This window comes from Mobula hypostoma, chromosome 28, assembly GCF_963921235.1.
Source record: "Mobula hypostoma chromosome 28, sMobHyp1.1, whole genome shotgun sequence".
Taxonomy (NCBI): domain Eukaryota; kingdom Metazoa; phylum Chordata; class Chondrichthyes; order Myliobatiformes; family Myliobatidae; genus Mobula; species Mobula hypostoma.
In genome coordinates this window covers 21750281-21766531 of record NC_086124.1, presented here as the reverse complement: position 1 = coordinate 21766531, position 16251 = coordinate 21750281, and the positions used below count along the sequence as shown (strand labels likewise).

The window sequence follows — 16251 nt, the reverse complement described above, 5'->3', positions numbered from 1 at the left end:
TCAGAGCACAGTATAGAATAGGTTCAGGCCTTTTGATCCATCTTGTCTGCAACAAATTAAACCACCTATCTGCCTGCACTTTGTTCATACCTGTCCATTCTCTTAAGCGCAAGCGATCCTGCTGGAAATCCAGAGTAACACGCACACACAAAACACTGGCGGAACTCAATGAAGGGTCGTGGCCCAAAATGTCGGCTCATTATTCCTCTCCAGGAATGCTGCCTGACCTGCAGAGTTCCTCCAGCATTGTGTGTGTTTCCTCCATTCTTTGCCTGGTCATTGGCCTGTCTTAAGTACCTCTTAAACACTCCCATTGTGTCTGTTTCCACCATTTAGCCCGGCAGTCTGTTTTTAAGATAAGTTTTTTAAAAAAATTAGCGCTGAGCTTTATAAGGCACTGGTGAGGCCTCATTTGGGGTATAATGAGCAGTTTTGGGCCCCTTATTTTAGAAAGGATGTGCTGTCATTGGAGAGAGTTCAGAGGAGGTTCACGATTATGATTCCAGGAGTGAAAGGGTTTACGTATGAGGAGAGTTTGATGGTTCTGGGTCTGTGCTTGTTGGAGTTTAGAGGAATGAGTGGGGATCTTATTGAAACCTATCAAATTTGGAAAGTCCTAGTTAGAGTGGATATAGACAAGGTGTTTCTTATAACAGGGGAGTCTAGGACCAGATGGCACAGCCTCAGAATAGAAGGATATCCATTTACAACGGAGATGAGATCATTGTCATTTTGTGCCATGTCGTTTGACATGGGCAGTCATAGTCTTTCCATGACCAGGATTGTTCTTGGCAAATTTTTCTACAGAAGTGATTTGCCATTGCCTTCTTCTGGGCAGTGTCTTTACAAAACGGATGACCCCAACCATTATCAGTACTCTTCAGAGATTGTCTGCCTGGCGTCAGTGGTCGCCTCACCAGGACTTGAGATGTACGACGGCTGCTCATATGTCCATCCATCACCTGCTCCTATGGCTTCATGGGACCGTGATTGGGGAGCTAAGCAGGCGCTACACCTTGCCCAAGGGTGACCTGCAGGCTAGCGGAGGGAAGAAGTGCCTTACATCTCCTTTGGTAGAGTTGTACTGTATCTCCACCCTGCCACTCAGGAGATGCGGAGGAATTTCTTCAGTCAGAGGGTGGTGAATCTGTGGAATTCGTTGTCACAGACGACTGTGGAGGTCAAGTCTTTGGAATATTTAAAGTGAAGCTTCGTAGGTTTTTGGTTAGTCAGGGCATCAAAGGTTATGAGGAGAAGACAGGATAATGGGGATAATAAATCAGCCATGATGGAATGGCAGAGCAGACTTAGCTGAATGGCCTAATTCTGCTCCTATATCTTATGGTCGTAAACAGTATGAAAGAGGGATATTGATGGGTTCATGGACTTCCGATGATGGAGGGGAAAAAGCTGTTCCTGAAACATTGAGTGTGTGTCTTCCAGCTCCTGTACCTCCTTGCTGACGGTAGCAGTGAGCAGACAGACATGTCCTGGGTGGTAGGGAGGATCATCAGTGAAGTGTGCTGGCTTCTTAAAATGTCCAGTGGTGGGGAGGGCTTGTGTTCATGATGGATCTGGCTGAGCCTCCAACCTCCTGCAGCCTCCTTCATTGGAGCCTCCACACCAAGCAGTCAGAATGTTCTCCACCGTACAGATCTGCTCGAGTCTGGAGACACACAAAGCACTCACACTGGGCTGCTCTCTGCAGTCTCTTGCCTTGGATTTGCTGTATCAGGCCATAATGCAACCAGTGAGGACAGTCTGTGTGGGAGTTTGTTATAGATATGTACAGAGAGGTACCATGGAGGGTATGCAGACTGCCTGCTGTGGAGTCTCCGAGGCACTGGATCATAAAAGAGGGTTTTAGACACAGAGCTCCATCACGAGCTCCTCCCCACCACCCAGGACATGCCCTCTTCTTACTACTACCATCAGGGAGGAAGTACAGGAGCCTAAAGACCCACACTCAGCAATTCAGGAACAACTTCTTCCCCTCGGCCATCTGATTTCTGTTCCTTGGGTCCTTGATCCCATGAACACTACTTTAGTATTTCTCCTGGCAGTATTTGCCTGGGGGGGGGGGGGAAACAAAGGGCCTGTGCTGTTTCTATGTTCTTGTTTTTTTTTGGTGATTTTATTCCTTTGCACTGTACTGTGGCTGCAGAATAATAAATTTAGTGTCATATAAGTCAGTGGTAATCAACATTTTTCTGAGTATTCCGTGTCAAGTGAAACCTCCTTTAAGCTTCTAATATAGACATCGGCAGGCCTTCTTGATTGCATCGACATGCTAGGAGCTGGGCAGGTCATCAGAGGTGGTGCCAGCGACCAACGCAACTACTGGCGGCGTCCGGCAGACAGTTCACAAAACAACTCCTCCTTTGAAATACACTTACTTCTTTGAAATATGCCACTAATCTGCATGCGATCGGAGACTGTAATTTAACTTTGACTGTGGTTTGACGTGTAATATTCTGTGTGTGATTCGCTCACTTTTTTTTGCCATTTGCGCGATTTGTTCTTTTTTCTGTGTGTGTCGGTATCTGAACGGGTTCCAAGGTTTGGTGGCTGTCTGCGGCAAGAGGAATCTCAGGGTTGTATACTGCATACATGCTTTGTTAATAAATGCACTTTGAATCCTTGAATCTTTTGAGATGCTAACACCCAGGAATTCGAAGCTGCCAACCCTCTCAACACCTCTGACCCACCGTTGAGATCTGGCACATTGAATTGAATTAACTTTATTGCTTACATCCTTCAAATACATGAGGAGTAAAATTCTTTACGTTACGTCTCCGTGCAATGTGCAATTATAGTAATTTGTAATAAACTTTGTGTACAACAGGGTAGTCAATATAACATAGAAATACAGTTGCATTAGGATGAATTAATCAGTCTGATGGCCTGGTGGAAGAAGCTGTCCCGGAGCCTGTTGGTCCTGGCTTTTATGCTGCGGTACCATTTCCTGGATGGTAGCAGCTGGAACAGTTTGTGGTTGGGGGTGACTCAGGTCTCCAATGAGCCTTCAGGCTGTTTTTACACACCTGTCTTTGTAAGTGTCCTGAATAGTGGGAAGTTCACATCTACAGATGCGCTGGGCTGTCCGCACCACTCTCTGCAGAGTCCTGCGATTGAGAGAGGTGCAGTTCCCATACCAGGCAGTGATGCAGCCAGTCAGGATGCTCTCAATCGTACCCCTATAGGAAGTTCTTAGAACTTGGGGGGGCATACCAAACTTCTTCAACCGTCTGAGTTGAAAGAGGCACTGTTGTGCCTTTTTCACCACACAGCTAGTGCGTACAGACCATGTGAGATCCTCGGTGATGTTTATGCTGAGGAATTTAAAGCTGTTTACCCTCTCAACCCTGGATCCATTGATGTCAATAGGGGCTAGCCTGTCTCCATTCCTCCTGTAATCCACAACCAGCTCCTTTGTTTTTGTGACATTGAGGGAGAGGTTGTTTTCTTGACACCACTGTGTCAGGGTAATGACTTCCTGTCTGTGGGCTGCCTCATTATTATTTGAGATTAGGCCCATCGTTCTAGTGTCATCTGCAAATTTCATCAGCAGACTGGAGCAGTGGGTGGCGACACAGTCATGAGTATACAGAGGGTAAAGGAGGGGTCTCCTGGCAGAGCGCCACAGCTGTGTGTGAACTCGCGTGCGTTTATTTGCGGCGGGTAGAGGTGTGAGCACTGGCGACGCACGCAGACTGAACACGCCCGCGTCCCCTGACTGCTGTTTCTTGTCCTCTCCCCTGCAGAAGAGAGCAAAGATTAACCCAGTGCCCAAGGAGCCAGAGGTGGAGGAGGAGAAACCGGTGGTAAGTCTCGAGAATCCCTGGGGGTTGAATGGAGGCCATTCGGGCCATTGTGCCAGTGCCAGAGTGAGAAAGGGACCCAGTCTAATCCCAGCTCATGTACCGAGCTCCCATGTGAAAGTGGCAGCTCCACACCTCCCACTCCTCCTCAGATGCACCCCAAAATCCCAGAAAGGCAAATCCCTGTATGGACCCTGAAATCCCAGAAGGGGGAACCCCAGTGTGGTCCTCGTAACTGCAGAAAGATACCACCGGTGTACGCCAAAGCACCAGAAGGGGATCTCCGGTGTGTACCTTGAACAGCTAAAATGGGGAAACAAATGGTGTGGATCCCGAAGTAGGAAGCCTCTGGTGTGGACCCTGAAACCCCAGAATGAGGAACCCCTGTGTGGACCACTTCAGTGTGAACCCTGAAACCCCGCCTGTGTTACCCCCAGTCATTTTGGTTCTCTCTCACGTCCCAATGAACATGGATTAATCGTTTTTCCTCACCCCAGTGAGAGAGAGTGTATGTGTGTGTGCGCGCGTGTGTGGAGGAGGAAAACTTGAGGGGAGTTGGGAACATGGCGGGGTTGGCGGCATGGAATAGGATCGGAGAGGCCGATAGAGGGTGAGACTGGTAGGGAGAGGGGCAGTTTGAGGCGCACTCCCTCAGGGAACTCACCACCCTCCCTCTCTCCTCTGCCCCGCCCGCAGGTGAAGCCCTGCCCTCCGCTCAGTGAGGAGCCGGCCCCCGAATCTCCAGACACTCCCACTGCAGTGACGGCAGACACGCCCGTCCAGGTAGGTGATGCTGGCCACAGATTGTTCTCGCAGCCCAACCGGCCCCTATGTAAACACTGCCCCTCCCTTCCAACACCCCCCCCCCAACCAGGCAAGGAGGGTAGAGGGTGACAGGCCATTGTCCGCTTGTTCTGCCTGCCCGCCCACCACCAGCAAGGCACGTCCCTGGGGGAGGGTGCTGAGGTCTCCTCTGTCGGCTGTTTCTGGGGAAGAGTTCAGTCCGGCTTTGGTTTCTCCCTCCCTCCCAGTCTCCTTCTCCCCTCCTCCTCCAAGCTTCCCCCCTTCCTTCCCCTTGCTCTCCCTCATTGCTCCTTCCCTCACCCTCCCCTCCTGCTTTCCTCCTACTCTCACCAGCCATGATCCTCCTCCTTCAAACTTCCCTCTTCTCTCCCTCCCTCTTCTCCTACTCCTCCCCTCCACTTACTCCCTTTCCTAACCCTCCTCTGCCCTACACCCCTTGTCATCCACACCCACCCTCTCCTCCTCCCTACACCCCTTGTCATCTCCTCTTTCTCCTCTCCTCCTCTTCCTTTTCCCCTCCCCCAACTCTCCTCCTCACCTTCCTGTTCTCCCTTCACCTCTATTACCCCACCATTCACCCTGCACTCTCCTTATATCTACCCTATCTCCTTCCTGTTCCTCAGCCTCTTTCCCACTCCCCACCTTCAGTTTTCTGTCCCACCCCCAACACCGCCTGCTGATGAATCCTGGGCTCCCCACACTTCCCACTTTCCCGCCTCTTCTCCAGACATCATCTGCATCTGGGGTACTGGAGACCTGGGGGTGAACCCCTCTCCCTTCTGCAAACCACTCCCCTCCACCTTACCTGCCCATTTCCCCTTCCCCCACCCTCCGCCTGCCACCTGCATGCTGACCCCTCCCTGATGTCTGACATCTCCCCCTAGTTCCATAGCCGAAGGGCAAACGGAACCGCCATGGACAAAGAGCACCCTTCTGCAGCCAGCCACCCCCCCCCACACCCCTTCTGCTGACATCTCCCCCTCCTGATCCCACAGCCAAAGGGTAGCCAGAGCCACCAGGGACAAAAGAGTTCCCTCCTGAGTCTCTGCCTACCCCACCCCCACGTACGTCGCTATCCTGCTGCACACTGGCGTCTGCCCCATCCCGCACGACCGAAAGGCAGCCAGAACCTCCGGGGACACAGAACAGCCTCCCCATGCCCCCTCCCACTGACGTCTCTCCCCCCCCACCCCCCAAACCCACAGACAAAAGGCAGCCGGAACCGCCGGAACAACCGGAGCTGTGGAGAGTGCGAGGCGTGCCTCCGCCTGGCTGACTGTGGCACATGCGACTTCTGCAAGGACAAGGCCAAGTTCGGCGGTGCCAACACGTTGCGGCAGAAGTGCCGCTGGAAACAGTGCCTCTGCTTCGCCTCCGTGAGTACCTCCTCCTACTCCCCCTCCTCTGCACACCACCTCAGCCTGCTGAAATCTGTGGCGACACTTGCGGGGGCTGCCCCCTGGCATGCCCTTGGGTGTGTTGTATGTTAACTGTGTGCTTCAATGTACGTGTTACAAATAAGTGCAGCTGCCGCAGTAGCATGACCCTATTACAGCTCGGGGCTGTAAATTGGAGTTCAGAGTTGAATCCCAGTGTCCTTTGTGAGGAGTATATTTGTCCTCTGTATGGAATGGTAGGTTTTTTTCCAGGAGTTCCAGTTTCCTCCCAGAGTCCAAAGATGTACTGGTCATTGCAAATTGTCCTGCGATTAGGTTAGGGTTAAATCGGGTTGTTGGGGGTTGCTGCGTGGGCAGCTGTATCACTAAATCAACAAAATAAAAATTTGAATCAGACCCTGGACAATCTCTGTCCCTAGACCAACAGTCCCTGTCCCTAAGGACGGACCCCAGACAGTCACTGTCCATAAGGACAGACCACAGACAGTCCCTGTCCCTAAGGACGGACCCGAGACCGACCGTCACTGTCCTTAAGGACAGACCCCAGACAGTCCCTGTCTCTAAGGACGGACCCTAGACCGTCCCTGTCCCTAAGGGTGGACCCAAGACCAACGGTCAGTGTCCCTAAGGACAGATCCCAGACAGTCCCTGTCCCTGTGGATGAACCCCAGACAGTCACTGCCCCTAAGGACAGACCCCAGACAGTCCCTGTCCCTGTGGATGAACCCCAGACAGTCACTGCCCCTAAGGACAGACCCCAGTCAGTCCCTATCTCTAAGGATGGACCCAGACAGTGCCTGTCCCTAAGGACGGACCCCAGACAGTCCCTGTCCCTAAGGACAGACCCCAGACTGACAGTCACTGCTCCATAGGATGGACCCCAGACAGAGTTCTTGCCCTACGGGATGGGTGCCAGACAGAGTGGCTGCGCTGTGGGTTAAGCGCCAGACAGAATCCCACCTCTGGGGACAGACCTCAGACAGAGTCCCTGACCCGTGGGCCAGACCCTGGACAGAGTCCCTGGCCCAGTGGGTACAAGAGTCACTGATGTGGCAGCTTTATAAAACTCCGATTAGGCCGCATCTGGGTTACTGCTTTCCATTCTGGTCGCCCCATTACAGGAAAGTGTGGGGGCTTTGGGGAGGGTGCAGAAGAGGTTCACCATGATGCTGCCTGGATTAGAGGGTGTGAGCTAAAGGAGAGGTTGGACAAGCTTGGGTTGTTTGCTCTGGAGCGATGGAGACGGAGGGGAGACCTGACAGAGGACTATGAGGTTATGAGAGGCATAGAGCAAAGCAGGGCCATGGACCCCAGTTTGGGAAGCCCCGGGCTAGAGAGTTTGTTCCAGGGTAGAAATATCAGATGCCAGAGGACAGGCATTTAAAGTGAGATGGGGTAAGCTCAAAGGAGATGTTACCCTTTACACAGAGTGGTGGATGGCTGGTATGTGCCTCTGGGGGTGGTCCTGGAAGTGGATGTAACAGAGATGTTTAATCTGGCTGTTAGGCAGGCAGACAGAAGTTCACAGAGGTATAGATAGGGGTGCACAGTTAGTCTTTTCCCCCGGGTAGAAATGTCAAATTCAAGATTCAAGATTGTTTGTGGTTGTTCATCAGTACACAAGTGGAAAGGAGAATAAAATATTGTTACTCTGGATCCGATGCAGCATAAGAAGCACAATAAGCATAAAGAACACAATAAGTATAAGAGGAATCCTATAAAACACAATAAGCAAATAACTGTTTGAGTGTGGCAGTATAGACATGAGATTACTTTATATATGTTCAGTGGCCACTTTATTAGGTACAGGAGGTAAAGTGTCCACTGAATATATAAGTTTTATATGTGGTCTTAGAGTCATAGTCATAAAAAGCATCTACAACACAGAAACAGGCCCTTTGGCCCATCTAGTTCATGCTGAGCCATTTAAACTGCCTGGTCCCATCAGCCACCATGCCCCTCCATCCATGTACCTATCCAAACGTCTCTTAAATGGTGAAATTGAGTTTGCATGGCAGCTCGTTCCGCACTCACGCCCCTCTGAGCGAAGGAGTTTCCCCTCATGGTCCCCTTAAACTTTTCACCTTTCACCCTTGATCCCACCTAACCTCAGTGGAAAAAGCCCGCTGGCACTTACCCTGTCTATACCCCTGTCGAATCTCCCTTGGAGCTAGTCTTCTGCTGCTGTAGCCCATCCACTCCAAGGTTCGACGTGTTGTGCGTTCAGAGATGCTCTTCTGCACACCACTGTTGTAATGTGTGGTTACTTCCTGTCAGCTTGAATCTGTCACGTGCACATCTATTCATTAATGCAGTTGTCTAATCAGCCAATCATGTGGCAGCAATCAATGCATTAAAGCATGCAGACATGGTCAAGAGGTTCAGTTATTGTTTGGACCAAGCAACAGAATGGTGAAGAAATGTGATCCGTGACTTTGACAGTGGAATAGTTGTTGGTGCCAGACAGGGTGGTTTGAGCAGAATTTAGAACTTATTTAAATCTTACATCCATCCCACAACGTGAGGGAGTAAAAATCTTTGCGTTATGACTGTTGCAATGTACAGACATGTGAATTTAGAAGTCTAAAGGCTTGTAGAAAGAAGCTGTCCCGTAGCCTGTTGGTCCTGGCTTTAATGCTGTGGTGGCGTTTGCCAGCCAGAAGCAGCTGAAACAGTTACTGGTTTGGATAACCAGTGTCCCTGATGATCTTCCAGGCCTTCTTTCTGCACCTGCTGCTATAAATGCCCTCAATGGAGGGAAGTTCACATCCACAGATGCGCTGGGCTGTCCGTACCACTCTCTGCAATGCTCAGTGATCAAGGTTGGTGCAGTCCCTAGACCAGGCGGTGATACAGCCAGTCAGTATGCTCTCAATGGTGCCCCTGGAGAAGGTCTTGAGAATATGGGGGCCCATGCCAAACTTCTTCAGTCGCCTGAGGTGGAAGAGACGCTGTTGTGTTTTTTTTTGCCACAAAGCCAGTGTAACAGTCCAGGTGAGATCAGTATCTCAGAAACTGCTGACCTCCTGGGATTTTCACACACAACATTCTCTGGAATTCACGGAAAATGGTGCGAAAAACAAAAAAAAACATCCGGTGAGCGGCAGTTCTGTGGGCAAAAATGAGAGAGGTCGGAGGATTCTGGTTCAAGCAGACTGGAAGGTGACAGTAACTCAAATAACCACACATTACAACAGTGGTGTTCAGAGGGGCATCTCTGACGCACAACACGTCGAATCTCGAAGTGGATGGGCTACAGCAGCAGAAGAGATGAACGTCACTCAGTGGCCACTTTAGAGGGTAAATTATTATATTAAAATGCAGGCAAGCATAGGAAAGATTAAGCTAGAAGAAAAGTAACAGTTTAACCCTCTAATCCAGCACATCTAAGAAATTTGGAGAAGGTACATGGATGGAGGGACTGGGCAAGAGATGGGATGAGCATGGACGGGACGGCCCGAAGGGCCAGCCTCCCACTAACAGGGTGTGCGTTGCCTTGATTCAGAAGCGCCTGTTGCCCCGGGAGCTGATGGGACAGGGCTCCTGGGCGGAGTGGGAGCCAGGGTGCCGGAGCGGGCGCCGGAGGTGGAAAGAGAACGCCTTCGCCAGCCGCAAGGTGGCCCGCGCCATCCAGGCCGCCAGGAAGAGGAAGATATGCCAGTCATCGGCGCCCGTGGCTGAGCCTGAGGCCAGCGGACGCCCGGAAGCGCCAGCACAGGTCCTGGTAGGTATGGGGCCTGCGCTCACAGAACCCCCCCCCCCACCAACTTCCAGCCTCAGAAGACAAAGCTGCAGGCTCCAGGAGGAAGGGGTAACAAGGAAGGAGTGTCACACTATGGGAGGGGCGGTAAGCGATCTCCTCGCTGCAGGAGGGGTGGTGAGGGAGCACCACGCTACTGGAGGTGCTGTGAGGAGGGAGAGGAGGAAGCAGAAGCACCGTGCTGTGAGAGGGCCGGTCAGGGTGCTGAGAAGGGGAGTGTTGGACAGAGAGAGAGAGAGAGGGGGGCCACTCAGCCCATCTTATTATGTTGGCAGGGCAATCCAATTATTTTCATTGCCCACGTTCCCATCAGTTCATCTCAGACTTTTTCCCCCTTCGCCCACAAACCTGGGGGTGGCAGGGGAAGCGAGAATAATCCACTGACCCCACAGGTTTGTTGGGACGTGGGGGGAACTGGATCGACTGGGGGCAACCCACAGTGTCACAGGGAGATGAGAGAGGGGACACACACACACGGTGTCACAGGGAGGTGAGAGAGGGGACACAGGCATACGCACGCAGTGCGGATTGAACCCGGGTCTCTGTGCCCTGAAACAGCGGCTCTACCCACTGCGTCACTCTCCTACCACCCATTCCCCCCATCCCCTGGAGAATGGATTGGGGAGGGGTGGGGTGCACGCAAGGAGGAGGAGGAGGGTGGAGGGGAAACAAACCTCGAAGTGAAGGTGTACAGAGGCCCTCACCCTTCCCCTCTGCCTCCGTCTCCCTTGCCCCTCACCGTTGTCTCCTGCCCATAATCTGTGCACTCGAACCTCTCCAAAGCCAAAGCGCTTGGATACAGGCCCTTCGGTCCAACGAGCGCGCGTACACACACACACACGTACACACACACACACACACACACACACACACACACACACACACACACACCACAACATAGTTGAGACCTAAAGTGTAGATAGGGCGTGAAGAAGATTTTTGGCACGCTGGACACTGGCCTTCATGGGTCGGGACACTGAGTACAGGAGTTGGGACGTCCCGTACACCTGTACAAGACGTCGGTGAGGCCGCACTCGGAGTATTGTGTGCAGTTCTGGTCACCCAGCTATAGGAAGGATGTCATTATGCTGGGGAGGACACAGGAAGGATTCACCTGGATGATCCCAGGACTTGAGGGATTGAGTTATAAGGAGAGGCTGGACAGACTGGGACTGTTTTCCCTTTAGTGAAGGAGACTGAGGGGTGACCTTATAGAGGTTTATAAAGCCACGAGGGATGTAGAGAAGGTGGATGGTCACAGTTTCTTCCCTTCCCCCTTCCCCCGGGTAGGAGAGTCTAAAATACAGGTTTAAGATGAGAGGGGAGAGATTTAAAGGGGACCTGAGGGGCAACTTTTTCACCCAGAGGGTGGTCCCTATAGGGAATGAGCTGCCAGAGAAAGTGGTTGAGACAGGTAGAGGAACGACGTTTAAAAGACACTTGGACAGGTACGTGGATAGGAAAGGGTTAGAGGGGTACAGGACTGGCTCAGATGGGAATCTTAGTCGGCACGGTCAGGTTGAAAGTCCTGTTGCTCTCTGAATCCAGAGACAGCAGTTTTAGCCTGACATCAACTCCAGTTGGGAGAGGCTGAGCGTTCGAGGGAATGGGTGGGAGGGACACGGGAGGCCTCTCCTCTTCCTTCTTTCACCGGGTGTCCTCCCGACTCTGCAGGCGCTGATTGGCAAGGAGGAGGAGCCCTCGCGCCCACGCACCTCATCGCCAGAGAGGGGGCAGGAGGCAGCCATGCCTAGCCCAGTCAAGGTGAGCCATTCACACGCACCGTCCCCAAGTGCTACGGTGGGGGGAGCCCCGCGCACTCTCCCTCTGCAGACCACAACCTCTCCACCGTACATGTCTCTACCTAACCCCATTCTCTCAGACTCCTTCATCTCTCCCTCTCTCCCCCTCTCTCTCTCTCTCCCCCTCTCTCTCTCTCTCTCCCCCTCTCTCTCTCTCCCCCTCTCTCTTCTCTCTCTCACTCCACCCTTTCCCTTCTCCCTTCTCTTTTTTCTTTCTTTCTCCTCCTCCCCTCTCCCCTACTCTTCTTCTCCTCCCCCTCTTCTCTTCCCTCTCTCTCCCCTCTCTCCTTTCCCTCTCCCTTCCCCACTCCTCCCCCTCTCTGCTCTTTCCCTCGCTCTGTCCCCTCTCCTCTCTCTCCGTCCTCCCGTCTCTCTCCCCTCTACCCCTTTCACCCTCCCATTCTGTCTCTCCCGCTCTTATTCCCTCTCTTCTCCGCCCATCCCCTTGCCATCCTCGATCTATCTATCCCTTCTTATCTGTTTCGCTCACCTTCCTCTCTCTTTCTCTCCCCTCTCTGTATCTATCTCCTCTTCATTTTTCTCCTACCCTCGCTTTCCTTCTGTCTTTGTCTATCTCTCTCTGTCCACTCCAAACCACTCCATCGACCCATTTCCCCTATCCCTCCATGTTGTCCACTTGCTCTCCACCCCCTGCCCCTGACTCCCTCCCTCTCCCGGTCCCTGCTGCGCCCGTCGGTCCGGCGCTTGCGGTTTCTCAAAGTCAACTTTGGCCCCGCTGCACCCGTCAGTCCGGGACTCGCAGTTTCTGACAGTCTCCTCTGCCCACAGCCGGTGCGGGACAGCAGTGGGAGGGAGGACAACCCCCACAGCTCTCCAGAACAGAGGTCTCCACCCTCGGGCGAAGCCCTGAACCTCAAGAAGCTCCTGATGGTGATGGTAGGTATTCCGTTCTCGGCTACCCAAGCACACGCGATTCCCTCTCCCTCTCCCTCTCCTGCTCCTTCTTCCCCCTCCCCCTCCCCTCGCCTTCCCTCTCTCCCTTCTCCCTCCCTCACTCTCCCTTCCTCCCTCTCCCTTCTTCTCTCTCCCTCCCCCTCTCTTTTCCCCCTGTCTTTCCCCCTCCCCCTCTCCCTCTCTCTCCCACCCTCTCTCTCTCCTTCCCTCCCTTCCCCTTTGTCTCTGTCTGTCTCTTTCTCTCCCTCCCTCTGTGCTTTTGTAATGCGAGGAACCCTGCGGCCGGCCTGGGCACAGCAAGAATCCCCAGACAGCGCTGAGCCGATGACCAGATTATCTGCTGTGCGTGATTCTGTGTGTGTTTGTGCTGGGAGGTCAGTGGTGGTGTCAGGGCAATGTCAACCCTCTCATGCAGTCCTGCACGCACTGAGTGTTAGACATTTTATTGTGTCCTCTGTCTCAGTCCTCCAATCATCTCTCCCAATCTCTCCCTCCCTCCCATCTCTCTCCCTCCTCCCATCTCTCTCCCCCCTCCCATCTCTCTCCCCCCTCCCATCTCTCTCCCCCTCCCATCTTCCTCCCCTCTCCCATCTTCCTCCCCTCTCCCATCTTCCTCCCCTCTCCCATCTCTCTCCCCCTCCCATCTCTCTCCCCCCTCCCATCTCTCTCCCCCCTCCCATCTCTCTCCCCTCTCCCCCTCCCATCTCTCCCCCCCATCTCTCTCCCCTCTCCCATCTCTCTCCCCCTCCCATCTCTCTCCCCCTCCCATCTCTCTCCCTCTCCCATCTCTCTCCCCTCTCCCATCTCTCTCCCCCTCCCATCTCTCTCCCCCTCCCATCTCTCTCCCCCTCCCATCTCCCTCCCCCTCCCATCTCCCTCTCCCTCTCCCATCTCTCTCTCCCTCTCCCATCTCTCTCCCCTCTCCCATCTCTCTGCCCCCTCCCATCTCTCTCCCCTCCCACACCTCTCTCCCCCTCACCTCTCTCTCCCCCCCACCTCTCCCCCTCACCTCTCCCTCCCCCTCACCTCTCTCTCCCCCCCACCTCTCTCTCCCCCCCACCTCTCCCCCTCACCTCTCTCTCCCCCTCACCTCTCCCTCCCCCTCACCTCTCTCTCCCCCACCTCTCCCCCTCACCTCTCTCTCCCCCTCACCTCTCTCTCCCCCTCACCTCTCCCTCCCCCTCACCTCTCCCTCTGCCTCACCTCTCCCTCCCCCCCACCTCTCCCCCTCACCTCTCCCCCTCACCTCTCCCTCCCCACCTCTCTCTCCCCCTCACCTCTCCCAACCCCTCACCTCTCCCTCCCCCTCACCTCTCTCTCCCCCTCACCTCTCCCTCCCTCTCACCTCTCTCTCCCCCCCACCTCTCCCCCTTACATCTCCCCTCACCTCTCCCCCTCACCTCTCTCTCCCCCTCACCTCTCTCTCCCCCTCACCTCTCCCTCCCCCCCACCTCTCTCTCCCCCACCTCTCCCCCTCACCTCTCCCTCCCCCTCACCTCTCTCTCCCCCCACCTCTCTCTCCCCCTCACCTCTCTCTCCCCCTCACCTCTCTCTCCCCCTCACCTCTCCCTCCCCCTCACCTCTCTCTCCCCCTCACCTCTCTCTCCCCCCACCTCTCCCCCTCATCTCTCCCTCCCCCTCCCAAATGGGATTAGTGTAGATGGACAATAGGAGTTAGCATAGAGCACGTGGAGTGAAGGGCCTGTTTTTGTGCTGTACGCCTGGGATCGTAGGGTCACATAACACAGAAACCGGTCCTTTGGCTCAACCTGCTCATTCCAACCAAGATTCCCATCTAAGCTCATTTGAATTTTCTGCATTTGGCCCATATCCCTGTAACCCTTTCCTATCCACGTCTTCGTTAAGTGTCTTTGAAATGTTGTTCACATTACCTGCCTCAACCATTTCCTCTGGCAGCTCGTTCCACATCCTCACCACCCTCTGGGTGAAAGTGTTGTCCCTCATGTCTCCCCTCTGCCCTTTAACCTATGCCCTCTAGTTTTAGACTCCCCTCCCTGGGAAAAAGACTGTGACCATCCACTTATCTATGCCCTCATTTTTATAAACCTCTGTAAGGTCATCCCTCAGCCTCGTTCACTAAAGGGTAAACAGTCCCAGCCTGTCCAGCCTCTCCTTATAACTCAATGCCTCCAGTCCCAGGAACATCCTGGTGAATCTTTCCTGCTCCCTCTCCAGCTTAATGACATCCTTCCCATAGCTGGGTGACCATAACAGCACACAATACTCTGAGTGCGGCCTCACTGAAGACCTGTACAGGTGTAACAGAACGTCCCAATTGCTGTACTCATTTCCCCCACCCCCCAAACTATATCTGCTTTCTCTCTTAACTGCCTGGACCTCTTTGCTCAGCACAACTTAAGTACAGTCGTTCCCTGCTCCTGTCCTGACAGATAAGACATTTTGGGTCTTGGCCCCAAGCATTGAGTGTTCTCACCCCTCCACAAATGCCGCCCGCCTTGCTGCGTTCCTCAGGCGTTTTGTCGACTGCCGTCCGCCGACCTCTATCCTCCCCACGTGTACCGGGTTCCAAGCGCGCGGACTGTCCCCCGGTTCCGCGAGTGATGTCTCGCACATCAACCCTCTGCCTCGCCCCACAGAAGCCGTACGTGAAGGGAGCCCAGTCGTCCGAAGCCCCCGAACGGCCGTCGGTGATCCGCGAGACCTCTGAATGGCAGCTGAGCAGCGAGCAGGTGAGGGCTTGGCACCGCCCATTTCCATTTAACAAAAATATGTTTGTTTATTCTATTTAGAAATCCAGAACGGTCAAGTGTCAATTGCACCCATTAATAGGCTAATCCATATACCTTTGGACTGTGGGTGGAAATGGGAGCACACAGTCACAGTGGAGAACGTACAATTGAATCCAGGTCACAGGTGTTGAAATGAGGTTGGGGTTGACGTCCTAGCTGTCTAGAGACGCAAGCCAGGGCAGTACGACGATACGGGGAGCAAACTGTTGACCATATAGCAGGCTGTCCCTCTCCATGCAGCCGATGAATCCAAACAGCAGAGACCACTACAGTTCGGCACTAGCAACATCGCAGGAGTTGCCTGTCAGTGTTGAGCTCCTTGTAAGACTGTCTCAGGACTCCAGCTCTGGATCTTTCCCTCGGGGTTTACTCCCGAAGCCTTCCCCCAGAGTGGGTACGGCCACAAGGTTGCGAAGGTTTGAGATCAGAGTTTTCCTTCTCCTAGCTGAGCTGCCAACCACAGCTGACGAGCCCCATCTGCCCGAAGCGACGGGTTTTAAGGCGCCAGTAACCCTTCTGCTGTCAGTAGAAACAGCTCCGCCAGGCTTAGTAGCTAAGCCACACGTGGAGGCCAGGAGCTGGACTCGGTTGTCAGAGGCTATTTGAGGCGCACGCCATTGGGAGCATTTAATCGATAGTGGGAGCTTGCCCCCATTACCACTCCCGGCTGTAACAACCTTAAGGAACCGTTGCTGTAATGGTGTCACACCAACCTCAATGCTACTGTGCCCCTTGAATGTGCAGAACAACTTCAAGTCCTATGTTACTCCGCTGTGTTGGTTGTCAGTCAGTTGTGTTTGTGCAGCTTATCTGATCTGTGTTTGGACGTAACTGTAGAGGCCAAGTCTTAACCACAGAGCTTTCAAGAGTGGGAGCTTTCCTGATTCCGTAGGCAGGGCATTTGCTCCTGCTGCTTTCCTCTCTGTGACACATATCTTCTAAGTTGCGCTGAGGAAGTGAGACCAAGGTGTGATAACCAGT

General features: G+C 53.5%; 1 protein-coding gene across 9 annotated transcripts in view; it reads left to right on the top strand.

Annotated features, from left to right (window-relative positions):
- Positions 1-16251, top strand: part of LOC134338688 (methyl-CpG-binding domain protein 1-like) — a 263482-nt gene that overhangs the window by 161108 nt on the left and 86123 nt on the right. For 8 of the 9 annotated variants that reach the window (XM_063034728.1, XM_063034721.1, XM_063034722.1 and 5 more), the window contains 7 exons: positions 3765-3824; positions 4518-4604; positions 5831-6001; positions 9528-9746; positions 11457-11546; positions 12374-12481; positions 15118-15210. In XM_063034728.1, coding sequence (XP_062890798.1) covers positions 3765-3824; positions 4518-4604; positions 5831-6001; positions 9528-9746; positions 11457-11546; positions 12374-12481; positions 15118-15210 — 828 coding nt within the window. The remainder of the gene's footprint in view (positions 1-3764; positions 3825-4517; positions 4605-5830; positions 6002-9527; positions 9747-11456; positions 11547-12373; positions 12482-15117; positions 15211-16251) is intronic. The other variant, XM_063034729.1, reaches the window with a different exon arrangement.